The sequence below is a fragment of the Dryas octopetala genome, chromosome 8 (genome assembly GCF_963921425.1).
Source record: "Dryas octopetala chromosome 8, drDryOcto1.1, whole genome shotgun sequence".
Lineage (NCBI taxonomy): Eukaryota > Viridiplantae > Streptophyta > Magnoliopsida > Rosales > Rosaceae > Dryas > Dryas octopetala.
This window is the reverse complement of record NC_141373.1, coordinates 17,054,988-17,071,641: the sequence shown is the minus strand read 5'-3', so window position 1 is coordinate 17,071,641 and position 16,654 is coordinate 17,054,988. Positions and strand designations below refer to the sequence as shown.

Here is a 16,654-nt window from a genome sequence, read left to right as displayed (position 1 = left end):
TGAGGAGTGTCTAGCCGCATTTAATAGATTGAAGACTCTTCTCACATCAGCTCCAGTCATTATGCCTCCTGATTGGAGTTTGCCATTTGAGCTGATGTGCGATGCTTCTGATTATGCTGTGGGAGCTGTGTTAGGGCAGAGAGTGAACAAGATACCACATGTTATCTACTATGCCAGTCGGACTCTCAACGATGCCCAGCTGAATTATTCCACCACAGAGAAGGAGCTTTTGGCTGTCATTTTTGCTTTAGAAAAATTCAGGTCATATTTGATTGGAACTAAAGTGATTGTGTTTTCTGATCATGCAGCGCTTAGGTACCTTCTACAGAAGAAAGATGCGAAGCCCAGGCTGATTAGATGGATTTTGTTGCTCCAGGAGTTTGACCTAGAGATCAAAGATAAGAAGGGCTCTTTTTGGGCGTAACTCCAGAGGAGGACATCCTCCCTCTGAATGAGCGATTCCCAGATGAGCAGTTGTTCTCATTGTCTGTTTATGTTCCTTGGTACTCTGATATTGTTAATTATATTGTTACAGGAGAACTTCCAGGTGATATATGTTGTATGTTTTCCTAGAGCAAATTAAATAACTTTTTCTGAGCTCTAGGTTAACTCGCAAGTGCACGAATCGCGGAGTAGCAAAGCTTACAAATACGAGGTCGATCCCACAGGAAATTGTACTAGTGTTATGATCACTAACTTAATTAAATTCGATTAAATCAACTCTAACTCACACACGCAAATGGGGGGTTTTGATTGGTTTTTGAGACTAGACAAACTAACAGATAAATGACAAAACTTTAAAATAACAACTGAATGAATTTGGATAAAACAATAATAAAGAAACACTAGGGGTCAGAATCCACCACTAGCATACCATTCACTATGGATATTAACAATCAATATATAAATATATAAACATGTCAACAAAGTTCGTCTACTAAAAGGTTTGGCTAGTTACTTTTAGCAATTACTCCCCTTACTGTGCATAAACTAAGAGCTTCTTGGGCCTTCCTTAGCCAGTTAACTTGCATGTTCCCTAGTGCTAAGCTAAGGCAGCTGTTACCCATGCAAGAGTCATTACGATCTGTGAGAGTGACAAACACATAGCGCATAGCTCCAAATTAATGTACCCTATGTCCTCTATGATCCCTTTTCTCATGAATATTATCCTAGGATAAGCACTTGTTGCCTATTGAAACTATCATCCTTTCGAGCTTATTTAGTTTCACAACATATATCTAGATGCATGCAACCTAAGGTGATCAGTCAAAGATGCGGAACAAATAGATTCAATTTAAACAGAGATCCAAGATTTGTCAACATGTAAATAATTAAAAATCAATAATCCATAGTGAGAGTAAGCAGCATCGCTAGGGCTTCATCCTATCCCTAGCCCAATATTCAGCTACACATAATTAAATCCATAAATAAACAAAGCATAATTAAAAAAATTAAAATAAAAGAAAGGGAAAAAGAAATCAAGCCGAGGCAGCAAGGTGAAGGCGAGATGACAGCATGAGATGATGCGGCTGCAAGGGTGGTGTCGCAATGGTGCTGCTCGGCCTTGGGCTCCACGGCAAGGTGGCTGAGGTGCTCGGCAAGGTGGCAGCAAGGTGGAGGCGTGACTAGGTGGTGGTGGCTGCGGCGTGACTTCCTCCTCCTTCTTCAGTTCAGCCCAAAAATAAAAGAACAAAAAGATAGGTGGCTGCAGCAGAAAAATAAAGAAAAGAGATGATGGTGGCTGCGGCAAGAGAAGTGAAAGAGATGTGATGGTGGCTGCTAGGGTTTGCTTCAGAAAAATAAAAGGAAGAGAGAGAAAGGACAAGGGGTGTGCGGCAAGGAAGAAGGAGGCTAGCTAGGGTTTCTGAAAATTAAAGAAGAGAGCACCCTCTCCTTGAGTTATAAAGATGTATTTATAGAGGAGAGTGGGGCTGAGATTTCTCTTTCTCTTCAATGTGGGATAAGTGCATTCCTTGCACACCAAGGCTTATAATTTTCGGCCAAGCATGGGCCTTGGGCTGATTTGGGCTCTTTTTGGGCGTAACTCCCTTTTCAGCTCGCGGAACTGCTGCGCTACCTCCATTAAAATGGCCATATCTTGAGCTAGAAAACTCGGAATCAAAATCCGTAAAATTCCCTGCAAAGCTAACATCCGTATCTTTCCAACTATATATGGCATACTACCTGATTCGTTCTGGAGAATTACAGAATTGCTGTCGAAATTGGTGCTCTATTTTCCAGGGTTTTGACTTCTTTTTTCAGCTAGGATTCCTTGGGAGGCAAGAACAAGAAAGTGCAGCAGCAGCTAGGGTTAAGAGAGCATTGGGCTTGCGGCAAGGGCTTTGGCTTTGGGCTTAAGTGACACACGCCAGCCCCCTAGGGTTTAGTGCATGCGCATGGCTGCTAGTCTTGGGCTGGCGTATTGGGCTTCCTCTTGGGCTGGCGCATGCATGCATGCATGGCCCCTTCAGATTTCGGCATTGCATAGGCCCATGACCCATTTGACTTGTTGACTTTGTCATAGTTGACCCTTGACCATTAACTTTGACTTCCCATTTTGCCCCTCATCTCCATTTGAATTTGAATTCATTTCTTCCCTCCATTTATTTCCATGGATGTCCACCACCTTCTAGAAGCTTCAGGAACCTTGACTTTGTAGAGTTGACTTTGACCAACATTTCCTAGTGCAACTAGGATTTCTTGTAAATGAGGGATTCTTTATCCATTCCGAGTTCCCGTAATGACCAAATTGCCCCTGGGGTCTCCTAGTGTCATTAGGACTCCTTTCCCTAGTAGCGTTAGGTTTCCTAGTTCAACCAGGATTTCCTGTTTCAATCAGGATTTCTCATTTCTGGCTCCGCAATGATGGTTCTGGACTTGATGTTTCCTAGTGTGACTAGGAATCCTCATTTGACTAGGATTTCTGCACTTTTCCTGGTTTGACCAGGATTTCACTCGTTTTCCTAGTTTGACTAGGAAACGTCTAAAAATGGTTCTTTTGGCTCCTTTTCTCTTCTTTGCTCATTTTATCCTATAAGAACAAAAACAAACTAACAACACACAAAATATCGAGTTCTTGCACTCTGGGTTAGGGAGTTAGTATCATAAAGTAGTGTAAAATGAGCACTCAACACACCCCCAAACTTAGATTTTGCTAGTCCTCGAGCAAAAAGAACAAAGAAAAGACTCAAGACAGACTCAAAACATCCCAACACATGACTTCATAGGTACAGCCATAAATAGCATAGTCAAGCAAGATACATATAGAATTTATTCCTCAATCTCTAATAATGCTTCAATTAACATACCTTACTCCTCCATGAAGCGTATAGACCATCCTTGACACAAACTCAAGTGTTAGACAAACAAGACCAAATCAGCATACACAAAATAGATTCAACTCAAATTCTCACTAAGGCATACTCTCAACAATAAAACGCTCAGAGATTGGGTTAACACGTGCACTCAAGTATATGTGAGAGATGATATGATAAACAAATACAAAAAGCTCACATATTAATCATGAAAGAAAGGCACAAAGAAACAAAAACACTGATCTCAATAGAAGAAATTAAAATACTCGGAACAGAATCAATAACCATAAGCTTCCCTTTTATCTAGACTTCACATAATGAACCACATTTCTCCCAAGATCAAATAGGACTTTTATGTGGGTTGTAATGGAGGCTTAGGTTAGGATAAGGTATTGAAATGAAAGGGAGAACAAAGGGCTACAGACTATGGATTTGCACAAGGAAATCAATAGAGGCATTTTTTGCATAATTTGTACTCATAGCTCAAATTCGAACACCTTTCCACTTCCATCTTTTGAAATCGTCCCTTCCCTTTGATTTTTGATTCTTGATTGATTTTTTTTTTTTGAAGGGAACGACAAACAATCTTAAACACAATTTCTTTTCCTTTTACATCGAGCTATGCATAGACATTTCTTTTCAACCTCACATTATCACCAACTCCAAGCAAATTCATAGGTAAGGTAAACAGGTAGAGGGGTGAAACTCCCCCAAACTTAGGGTTTGGTATAAGGGTAAACAAAGAAAAGGTCATTAGGCTCAAAATGTTTGACTAGGGTTATAACATAGGGTAGGCTTTAGGCTATGGGTTAAAAACAAACAAGGCCTAATATCATCTCCTAAGATTTATGTAGTTATATCCATGCTTTGAATAGAATAAGAGAGAAGTTCTAGCTCTTTGATTCACAATTATATTCCAAGTACTTAATCAAAATAGAGAATAATGAGATCACAACGACTTTATATGACAAGAAAATATTAGAGTAACGTTAACACTCAAGAATTGAAGTACAGGGCTCAAAAGCTCACTTAGGTCATACAAGTCTACTCTATTAAGTATATGCATCTCTAAGCATGCAAGTCATCACTTAAGCTCATGAAAACAAGGCCACAAGTGGATAGAGTTGTAAAGCATGTTACGAAACAATACTAGATAAAGAATAATACATACTATATATACAAGCTAGACATGCTCAAAATAACCATACATAATGAAATCAATTAGTTGGGGACTCAAGACTTAAAACAAACAAAAAGACTCAAAAACACTGTTGCATGCTTCTAAAGATTCGAATCCATCACTACGGTGAATGAAATCTTAAGAACAGATGCATTTTAATGTGGTTTGATACCCTTAATTTACAACAAAAGTAAAATATATATTTTTTTTTTTACACACTAAAAACGAAAAATGCGTTGCATTCCCCACCCCCAAACTTAAAAGAAACATTGTCCTCAATGTTTAAATGAATGACAAATGTAATGCACAATGTAATAAAAAGAGGAAGGGAAAAACAACAAATAAAACAAAACTACTGAACTGAGCAAAGAGAGGGTGAAAACGTACCTTGGCTGATGTGAAAATGGCTTGCCCACGCATATGTACAAAATTACCTCCTCGTCGTCATCCATCCCTTGGTTTGCCTCCCAAGAAGCGCTAAGTTTCACGTCTTCAGCCAGACCTAGTCTTGTACTAGAAATCAATTTTTTCTTGGTTCAGCTCAAAATCAGGTTCAAGGAAATGTTTCACACGATGACCATTGACCTTAAATATGTTCCCATTCTTCGGATTCTTGATTTCAACTGTACCATAAGGAAACACTCTAATCACCTCATAAGGTCCGGTCCATCTTGAACGCAACTTGTCTGGGAAGAGACGTAATCTTGTATCATATAATAACACCTTCCCTCCAACAAAGAATTCTCGCGGACGTAGCTTCTTATCATGGTACCTCTTGGTCCTTTCCTTGTACAACTTAGCATTCTCATATGCGAAATGTCGTATTTCCTCCAGCTCACTAAGTTGCAACTTCCTTTTCTCACCAGCGGCATGAATATCAAAATTGAACTTCTTAATCGCCCAATATGCCTTATGCTCAAGCTCAACTGGTAAATGACAAGCTTTCCCATATATCAGTCGAAACGGAGACATTCCAATGGGTGTCTTGTAAGCGGTGCGATAAGCCCACAATGCATCATTAAGCTTGGTAGACCAATCCTTCCTATTGGCGAGCACCGTTCTTTCCAAAATGAACTTAATCTCACGATTCGAAATTTCCACTTGCCCACTCGTCTGAGGATGGTAGGGAGTAGCCACTTTATGCCTTATTCCATATTTCTTCATCACGGCCTCAAACAGCTTGTTGCAAAAATGCGACCCCCCATCACTAATGATTGCTCTTGGGGTACCAAATCGTGCAAAGATATTGGTCTTAAAGAAATTCAAGACCACTCGAGCATCATTAGTCCTACAAGCGACAGCTTCCACCCACTTAGACACATAATCAACTCCAACCAGAATGTACTCATATCCAAAAGAAGATGGAAATGGCCCCATGAAATCTATACCCCAAACATCAAAGATCTCAACTTCTAACATAAAGTTCAGCGGCATCTGATCACGAGCAGAAATATTTCCCATCTTCTGACATCTATCGCATGTGAGGTAAAACTGATGACAGTCATGAAAAATAGTGGGCCAAAAGAAACCTGCCTGAAGAATCTTGTAAGCGGTCTTAGTTCCTCCACCATGGCATCCACATTCTTTAGAATGGCACATCTCAATGACATTCCTCTGCTCCATTTCCGGTACACATCGTCTTATCAACTGATCTGACCCATATTTGAACAAATAAGGATCATCCCACACATACTGTCTGACATCATGCAAAAACTTATTCCTTTGGTAGTGTGTCAGATCATTGGGCAACACTCCACTTGCTAAATAATTAGCTATGTCAGCATACCATGGAGTAGTCAAGATGGCAAAAAGCTGCTCGTCCGGGAATGACTCTCGTAACGGTAGTGTGTCCTCTTCAGACTGTTCCTCATTGACGAGTCTACTCAAATGGTCTGCTACCACATTCTCACAACCTTTCTTATCCTTGATCTCAATATCAAATTCATGTAGCAACAGAGTCCATCTAATCAACCTCGGCTTGGCGTCTTTCTTATTCAGCAGATACTTGAGAGCGGCATGATCCGTGTAGATAGTGATCTTAGACCCAATCAAATAACTTCTAAATTTCTCCAAGGCAAAGATCACAGCAAGCAACTCCTTCTCTGTAGTAGAATAGTTCAACTGCGCATCATTCAGAGTCCTGCTTGCATAATAGATCACATGTGGCAGCTTCTCAACTCTCTGACCTAAAACAGCTCCAACAGCATAATCACTTGCATCACACATGAGCTCAAATGGCAAGTTCCAATCAGGTGGCATAATGATCGGAGCAGAAGTGAGTAGCTTCTTCAACTTGTTAAAAGCAACCAAGCAATCCTCATAAAATTCGAAATTCACCTCTTTTTGCAATAAGGTGCACAGAGGCCTAGAAATCTTAGAAAAGTCCTTAATGAACCTCCTATAGAACCCAGCATGGCCTAGGAAACTTCTTACTTCCTTAACACTTGATGGAGGCGGCAATCTTTGTATCACATCAATCTTAGCTTTATCAACTTGTATGCCCTCCTTCGAAATCACATGACCCAATACTATCCCTTGTTGAACCATGAAGTGACATTTCTCCCAATTAAGCACTAGATTGGCTTCTTGACATCTTTTCAGAACTAAAGACAAGTTATCTAGACATGCATCAAAAGACGAACCAAAAACAAAAAAATCATCCATAAATACCTCAATGATTCGTTCCACCATGTCAGAGAAAATAGACATCATGCATCTCTGAAATGTTGCAGGCGCATTGCACAATCCGAATGGCATCCTCCTATAAGCAAACGTACCAAATGGACATGTGAACGTGGTCTTCTCTTGATCCTCGGGCGCAATAGCAATCTGATTGTACCCACTATAACCATCCAAAAAGCAATAGTGACTATGGCCAGCCAACCTTTCCAACATCTGGTCAATAAATGGCAAAGGAAAATGATCCTTTCTTGTCGCGGTGTTCAGCTTCCGATAGTCAATACAAACACGCCAACCGGTTTGTGTCCTTTGGGGAACCAACTCATTATGCTCATTCTTCACCACAGTAATATCACTTTTCTTTGGCACTACTTGAACAGGACTAACCCACTTCGAATCACTGATAGGATAAATAATACCAACATCCAACAATTTGATTACCTCATTACGCACAACTTCCTTCAGAGTTGGATTCAGTCTTCTTTGGGCATCACGAGTAGGTTTGGATTCCTCCTCAAGTAAAATTCTGTGCATACACACTGTGGGTGAGATCCCCTTGATATCGGCTATGGTCCAACCCAATGCTAACCGATTTTCCTTCAGAACTCTCAAAAGTCTTTCTTCCTCGCCTGCACTCAAATTAGCTGCAATAATCACAGGCAAAGTCTCATTTTCTCCCAAAAATGCATATTTCAAGTGCTCCGGTAACGGTTTCAGCTCCAACTTAGGTGCTTGCTCAATAGAAGGAAGCGTCTTTTGATTAGTAGACACTAACATTTCAAACTTGTTGAACCACTTATTTCTGAGAAGTCGGTTGCCTTCCAAACGTGTAGAAGTTGCTTCCACGATTTCATCTAATTCACTGGACTCTGGTGTTCCCAAAGCAACCTCCAATGTATCTTCTGCAAGGCTAGTTTCGCACACTTCCTCAACCAATGGGTCCAAACTATCAATCCTCAAGCAATCATCCTCCTCCTTTGGATACCTCATTGCACCAAAAACATCAAACTCAACTGTTTCATCAAGTACAGACATTGTCAACTTCCCATTACTCACATCAATCTTGGTGTTCGCCGTGGCCATGAACGGTCTTCCCAATATGATCGGTAGCTCATTACCTCTAATTGGGGTATCCTCCATTTCAAGAATGATAAAATCAGCGGGCATGATCAAATCTGCAACCCGAACCAGCACATTTTCAACCACACCTTTTGGAACCTTTACTGAACGATCTGCCAATTGAAGAGTAACATTAGTAGGTTTAAGATCTCCTATGCCCAACTGTGCGAAAACTGAATACGGCATCAAATTTATACTTGCTCCCAAATCCAGCAATGCCTTCTCAAACTTATGATCCCCAACCAAACAAGGAATCGTAAAACTGCCAGGGTCCTTCAACTTGGGCGGCAACTTTCTTTGCAAAACAGCACTAACTTCTTCACTTAGACACACATGTTCATGTTCTTTGAATTTCCTCTTGTGTGTGCACAATTCCTTCAAGAACTTGGCATAATTAGGAATCTGCTGAATAGCATCAAGCAAAGGAATGTTGATTTCCACTTTCTTAAACATCTCCAAAATTTCCTTAGCTTGCTCGTCCTTACTCTGCTTCCTTTGTCGTTGAGGGAAAGGCAACGGAGCTCTTGGAATAGAGGAAGTAATCTCGGCCTTCTTGCTAGCACGCGTAGCAACGTGCTTTTCTTGTTTCTTTCTTTCCTCCTCTTCCTCATCCTTAACCTTGACTTTATCCCTCTTGTACTTTTCCACTTGTTCAGGATCTAGCATCTCAACTTCATCCTCATTACTTGGATTATCCTCTTGAGTAATGCCCACTTTGTTGTCAATCACTTTCCCACTTCTCAAAGTAGTGATTGCTTCGGCCTTATCCTGAATTGGTGCACCCTTTACCACTTTGTCCAAGGTTAAAGTCACTTGTTCCAATTGGGCTTCCAAATTCGAGATAGCTTTAGCTGTGACACTCAACTGCTCCTCAGTCTGATTCATAAACGTCTTAGTATCATTAGACATCGAAGTTGTACTCTGAGCTAATGCAGCCATCATGTCCTCCAAATAAGTACTTCGCTGCTCAACAGGGGACTGTACACTCGGTCTAGCTTGAACTCTTTCAACCTCGAAACATGCCTCTCCATGTGATGGCCTAGCTTCCTGATTTGCCATCAGAACTTGCATCATCTGCTTAAGCTCAGACATCTCAGCTTCCATAGCTGATTTCTTTTCCACTCTTTTCCGTCTATTCCACTGCTGTGAACTCAACGCCAATGTGTCAAAGAGTGTCCATGCTTCCTCAAAAGTCTTCTTTTTCAGTGCTCCTCCACATGTCATATCCACCATATTACGATCTTGATCCAACAGACCCTCATAAAAGTACTCAATCTGCATCCATGGGGCAAAATTATGGTGTGGACACGAAGTCAGAAGCTCTTGGTACCTTTCCCAACTCTCATGAAACACTTCGTCCTCTGATTGTGTAAACCCTAAGATCTGCTTCCTCATGATGATAGTCTTGCTAACTGGATAGAACCTCAGAAGAAACTTAGATGCCAGTTCCTCCCATGTTGTAATTGAAGCGACCTGCAAGGAAAACAACCAATGTTTAGCTTTATCTTTAAGAGAGAATGGAAATAACCTTAACTTCCTTTGATCATCGCTCAACCCCCTCAGCTTGCCAATCTCGCTTATTGCATGAAATTCCTTGATATGCACGTAGGGATCTTCTCCTTCTAACCCATGAAATGATGGAAGAAGTTTGATTGTCCCACTTGAAAGTTCAAAATCAGCTTCCACTTAAGAGTAAACAATGCACGTAGGTTGAGCTAGAAGCGCTGGAGACGAATAATCACTCAAAGATATTCTCATCTGAGATGCATTCGGCTGCAAGGTCTCCTCGACTTCCTCTTCTGACTTCTCCTCTTCGTATGCTTCTTCAGATTCACTTCCTTTCGGCGACACAAGGGTAGGCCTCATCCTTAATGGTGTCCAATTGAGTCTCGGTCTTCCCTTGTATGCACTCAACACCTTTTGGCCTTCTACGCGTGAAAGAGGAGTGATCTTCGAATTTGATTCTTCCATTGTACCTTAGAAACAAGAGAAATCAGCAAGAACAAAAAAAAAATTAAAACAAGAAATAAAACCTAACTAAAATGACTTAACTAAAGTTAATTAAACTAGCAATCAACACAAATAACAATTCCCCGGCAACGGCGCCAAAAACTTGTTGTATGTTTTCCTAGAGCAAATTAAATAACTTTTTCTGAGCTCTAGGTTAACTCGCAAGTGCACGAATCGCGGAGTAGCAAAGCTTACAAATACGAGGTCGATCCCACAGGGAATTGTACTAGTGTTATGATCACTAACTTAATTAAATTCGATTAAATCAACTCTAACTCACACACGAAAATGGGGGGTTTTGATTGGTTTTTGAGACTAGACAAACTAACAGATAAATGACAAAACTTTAAAATAACAACTGAATGAATTTGGATAAAACAATAATAAAGAAACACTAGGGGTCAGAATCCACCACTAGCATACCATTCACTCTACTATGGATATTAACAATCAATATATAAATATATAAACATGTCAACAAAGTTCGTCTACTAAAAGGTTTGGCTAGTTACTTTTAGCAATTACTCCCCTTACTGTGCATAAACTAAGAGCTTCTTGGGCCTTCCTTAGCCAGTTAACTTGCATGTTCCCTAGTGCTAAGCTAAGGCAGCTGTTACCCATGCAAGAGTCATTACGATCTGTGAGAGTGACAAACACATAGCGCATAGCTCCAAATTAATGTACCCTATGTCCTCTATGATCCCTTTTCTCATGAATATTATCCTAGGATATCCACTTGTTGCCTATTGAAACTATCATCCTTTCGAGCTTATTTAGTTTCACAATATATATCTAGATGCATGCAACCTAAGGTGATCAGTCAAAGATGCGGAACAAATAGATTCAATTTAAACAGAGATCCAATATTTGTCAACATGTAAATAATTAAAAATCAATAATCCATAGTGAGAGTAAGCAGCATCGCTAGGGCTTCATCCTATCCCTAGCCCAATATTCAGCTACACATAATTAAATCCATAAATAAACAAAGCATAATTAAAAAAATTAAAATAAAAGAAAGGGAAAAAGAAATCAAGCCGAGGCAGCAAGGTGAAGGCGAGATGACAGCATGAGATGATGCGGCTGCAAGGGTGGTGTCGCAATGGTGCTGCTCGGCCTTGGGCTCCACGGCAAGGTGGCTGAGGTGCTCGGCAAGGTGGCAGCAAGGTGGAGGCGTGACTAGGTGGTGGTGGCTGCGGCGTGACTTCCTCCTCCTTCTTCAGTTTAGCCCAAAAATAAAAGAACAAAAAGATAGGTGGCTGCAGCAGAAAAATAAAGAAAAGAGATGATGGTGGCTGCGGCAAAAGAAGTGAAAGAGATGTGATGGTGGCTGCTAGGGTTTGCTTCAGAAAAATAAAAGGAAGAGAGAGAAAGGACAAGGGGTGTGCGGCAAGGAAGAAGGAGGCTAGCTAGGGTTTCTGAAAATTAAAGAAGAGAGCACCCTCTCCTTGAGTTATAAAGATGTATTTATAGAGGAGAGTGGGGCTGAGATTTCTCTTTCTCTTCAATGTGGGATAAGTGCATTCCTTGCACACCAAGGCTTATAATTTTCGGCCAAGCATGGGCCTTGGGCTGATTTGGGCTCTTTTTGGGCGTAACTCCCTTTTCAGCTCGCGGAACTGCTGCGCTATCTCCATTAAAATGGCCATATCTTGAGCTAGAAAACTCGGAATCAAAATCCGTAAAAATCCCTGCGAAGCTAACATCCGTATCTTTCCAACTATATATGGCATACTACCTGATTCATTCTGGAGAATTACAGAATTGCTGTCGAAATTGGTGCTCTATTTTCCAGGGTTTTGACTTCTTTTTTCAGCTAGGATTCCTTAGGAGGCAAGAACAAGAAAGTGCAGCAGCAGCTAGGGTTAAGAGAGCATTGGGCTTGCGGCAAGGGCTTTGGCTTTGGGCTTAAGTGACACACGCCAGCCCCCTAGGGTTTAGTGCATGCGCATGGCTGCTAGTCTTGGGCTGGCGTATTGGGCTTCCTCTTGGGCTGGCGCATGCATGCATGCATGGCCCCTTCAGATTTCGGCATTGCATAGGCCCATGACCCATTTGACTTGTTGACTTTGTCATAGTTGACCCTTGACCATTAACTTTGACTTCCCATTTTGCCCCTCATCTCCATTTGAATTTGAATTCATTTCTTCCCTCCATTTATTTCCATGGATGTCCACCACCTTCTAGAAGCTTCAGGAACCTTGACTTTGTAGAGTTGACTTTGACCAACATTTCCTAGTGCAACTAGGATTTCTTGTAAATGAGGGATTCTTTATCCATTCCGAGTTCCCGTAATGACCAAATTGCCCTTGGGGTCTCCTAGTGTCATTAGGACTCCTTTCCCTAATAGCGTTAGGTTTCCTAGTTCAACCAGGATTTCCTGTTTAAATCAGGATTTCTCATTTCTGGCTCCGCAATGATGGTTCTGGACTTGATGTTTCCTAGTGTGACTAGGAATCCTCATTTGACTAGGATTTCTGCACTTTTCCTGGTTTGACCAGGATTTCACTCGTTTTCCTAGTTTGACTAGGAAACGTCTAAAAATGGTTCTTTTGGCTCCTTTTCTCTTCTTTGCTCATTTTATCCTATAAGAACAAAAACAAACTAACAACACACAAAATATCGAGTTCTTGCACTCTGGGTTAGGGAGTTAGTATCATAAAGTAGTGTAAAATGAGCACTCAACAATATACAGAGAGCTCAGAAGGAGAAGCTCATCAGCACGGCTAAGTACTATATATGGGATGATCCATATCTATTTAAGTGGTGCCCCGACCAGATCATCAGAAGGTGTGTGCCAGAATCTGAGTTTCAGTCTATACTAACTTTTTGCCATTCTGATGCATGTGGAGGACATGGTGGAGCAAAGAAGACGGCTCTAAAAGTGTTGCAGTGTGGTTTTTACTGGCCTAGTTTGTTCAAGGATGCTTATACATTCTGCACCACTTGTGATAGGTGCCAAAAGTTGGGTAATATTTCTTCACGAAATCAAATGCCTCTTAACCCCATTCTTATTGTTGAGATTTTTGATGTCTGGGGCATTGATTTCATGGGCCCATTTCCCTCTTCCAAAGGTTATTTGTATATCTTGCTTGCGGTTGATTATGTGTCGAAATGGGTGGAAGCAATTCCATCCAAGACTAATGATTCTAGAGTTGTCCTCAGATTTCTTAAGGATCATATTTTTGCAAGATTTGTGATGAGTGTTCATTTTACGTTATTTTATGATACTAACTCCCTAACCTAGAGTGTTAGAACTCGATACTTTTGTGTCTGTTGTCTTGTTTTTGTGTTTTTAGGTTAAATGAAGCAATGATGGAGAAAGAAGCTAAATGAGGCTATTTTGAGCTAAAAATGGAAGAAATGGGAAAAAGAATCTTGAGGGAATCTGCTAGAAGGATCTGGAATCTGAAAGGAATCTTTGGAGAATCTCAGACAGAATCTTTTGGGGAATCTTTTTTTGTTAAGGTTGACTTTTGGTCAAAGTCAAAGGTCAAAGGTCAAAGTCAATGGTCAACCGTGCCACATCATCACATGACATGGACCACACATGCAGCCCATGCACTATGGGCCATTTGCATAACCCTAGCCCAAAGGACCAAGGCCATGCGCCTAAGCCATGCAGCCCAAGTCCATCACACCATGCAAGGTGGTAGCCCATGCACTAAAACCCTAGGGCCTAGGTGCATCCCATTCAGCCCAAGTCATGCAGCCATGCGCAAGCTAGAAGGGAGCAAGCCCATCACGCCACTAGCAGCCCATTCCAAGCTTCCTTGCGCCAGCCCACTTGCAAGTCACTTAAGCCCATCACGCTTACAAGGTTGCAGCAGCCCACATGTGTGTTTGTAAACCCTAGCCCAAGTCGACACACAAGGAGTCCTTATCTTGCAAGGAAGTCAAAACCCTGAAATCTGAACATCAAATTTCGACAGCAATTCTGTACTTCTCCAGAACGAATCAGGTAGCATGCCATATATGGTTGGAAAGATACGGATGTTAGCTTCGCAGGGAATTTTACGGATTTCGATTCCGAGTTTTCTAGCTCAAGTTATGGTCATTTTAGTGGAGGTAGCGCAGCAGTTCCGCGAGCTGAAAAGGAGTTACGCCCAAAAAAGAGCCCAAATCAGCCCAAGGCCCACTTTTGGCCGAAAATTAGAAGTCTTAAGGAGCAAGAAATTCACTTAAGCCCAGGTTCTTTTAATGAAACCCTAGCCGCACCTTGTCTTCTCCTTGCCTCCCAAGGAATCCTCACCTCACCTCTATAAATATATCCTATTCTCTCATTGTTTAGGGTTCCCATATTTTATATTTTCAGAATTCAAAGAGAGAGAGGGAGGCCGAATTTCAGAGGGAGAGAGTGAGAGGGTGGCGCCACTTGAGGGAGAATGAGAGACCATGTGCCGCAGCCCTAGCTCACCTTTGCCGTGAGCCTCCTTGCTGCTATGTCTCTCCTCTTCTTCTCTCTTGTGCCGCTGCCACCCTCTTGTGATGTTCTTTGTTTTTCTTTTGATTCTCTTCTTTTTCTTTAGTTAATTAGTTTGTTCTTGCTTTCATTGTGGATTTAATTATTATAATGGAAGTTAGATATTTTATTTTCTTTATTATTATGTTTTGAGTTTTTTATTGCTTTGCTAAGTTGGATGATGAAACTTTAATTGTGAGTTATGCAATGGTGACACTTGTGATTTAATTTCATGCATGTAGTAAATCCTTGATCTCTATTTAAATTGACTCTATTTGTTTTGCATCTTTGACTGATCACCTTAGGTTGCATGCATCTAGATTTATGTTGTGAAACTAAACAAGCTCGAAAGGATGATAGTTTCAGTAGGCAACAAGTGGGTATCCTAAGATAATATTCATGAGAAAAGGGATCATAGATGACATACAGTACATTAATTTGGAGCCATGCGCTATGTGTTTGTCACTCTCACAGATCGTAACGACTCTTGCATGGGTAACAGCTGCCTTAGCTTAGAACTAGGGAACATGCAAGTTAACTGGCTAAGGAAGGCCCAAGAAGCTCTTAGTTTATGCACAGTAAGGGGAGTAATTGCTAAAAGTGACTAGCCAAACCTTTTAGTAGACGAACTTTATTATATGCATTATCTTGAATTGCTTGGTTGTATTTCCATCAATTGGTGTGGATTCTGAATTCTTAGCATTGCAATTGTGTGTGTGTGTGTGTATGTGGTGTGTGTGAGTTTAACAATCTACAAACCCCCCCTGCCGTGTGTGTGTGTTTGGTGATTCTAATTGGTAAGTTGAATTGGTTTGATGTGTATTTACCTATTCCTCGTGGGATCGACCTCGTACTTATACGCTATGCTTACATGAGCGATTCGTCTACTTGCGAGCTACAACTTGGTATTCGTTTCTAAATTCCAAGTAAAACAAGTTGTACAAAAAGGAGCAACAATTTGGCGCTCCCAGGGCTATTATTAGTGATGGAGGATCTCACTTCAACAACAGGTTATTTGCGGCCTTGCTGAGCAAATATGGTATCAAGCATAAGGTTTCTACACCTTATCACCCCCAGACAAGTGGACAGGCTGAGATCTGTAATAGGGAAATTAAGCAAATTTTGGAGAAGACTGTGAGCCCCTCCCTGAAAGATTGGTCAGATCGCCTCTTAGTTGCTCTATGGGCCTATCGTACAGCGTATAAGACTCCCATTGGTATGTCCCCGTACAGGTTGGTTTTTGGTAAGCCATGTCATTTACCTGTTCAATTAGAGCATAAAGCATATTGGGCTATTAAACATTTCAATTTTAAGATGAACGAGGCAGGTGACCATAGGAAGCTACAATTGAGTGAGTTGGAAGAACTCAGGAATGAGGCTTATGAGAGTTCTAGGATTTACAAAGACAAGACTAAGGCCTACCATGACAAGGCCATTTTGAGGAAACATTTCGAAGTGGGTCAGAAAGTCTTGCTTTACAATTCTCGCCTTAGACTCTTTCCAGGTAAACTTCGTTCTCGATGGTATGGTCCATTTACTGTTACTAATGTTTACCCTCATGGTGCAGTCGAGGTCTGCAATACAAAGACAAAGAATACATTCAAGGTGAATGGCCATCGACTTAAGCCTTACTTGGAGGCTAATATGGAGCGTTCGGAGGAGAACATGCTCTTGGAGGATCCTGTTCCATTAGCGTGATGTCCTGCCAAGTCTGGCTGAAGACTCTAAACTTAGCGCTGATTGGGAGGCAACCCAACATTTGGAGAGAAGAAACATTGCCCTATGGCTGTTTGCATGGATATCAGGGAGTTCTTAACCTTGTGCTTTCCTTTAGTTGTGGTCTGGTTTTAGGTCATTAGAGTATTTGTCTTCCTAACTTGAATGATTCAT

General features: G+C 41.1%; 1 protein-coding gene across 1 annotated transcript; it reads left to right on the top strand.

The window, feature by feature from the left end:
• The first annotated feature begins 16,078 nt into the window (after positions 1–16,078).
• LOC147277685 (uncharacterized) lies at positions 16,079–16,462 on the top strand. Its single transcript, XM_086255692.1, has one exon. It carries the CDS (start codon positions 16,079–16,081, stop codon positions 16,460–16,462), a length of 384 nt encoding a protein of 127 aa, XP_086111818.1.
• The last annotated feature ends 192 nt before the right edge of the window (positions 16,463–16,654 follow it).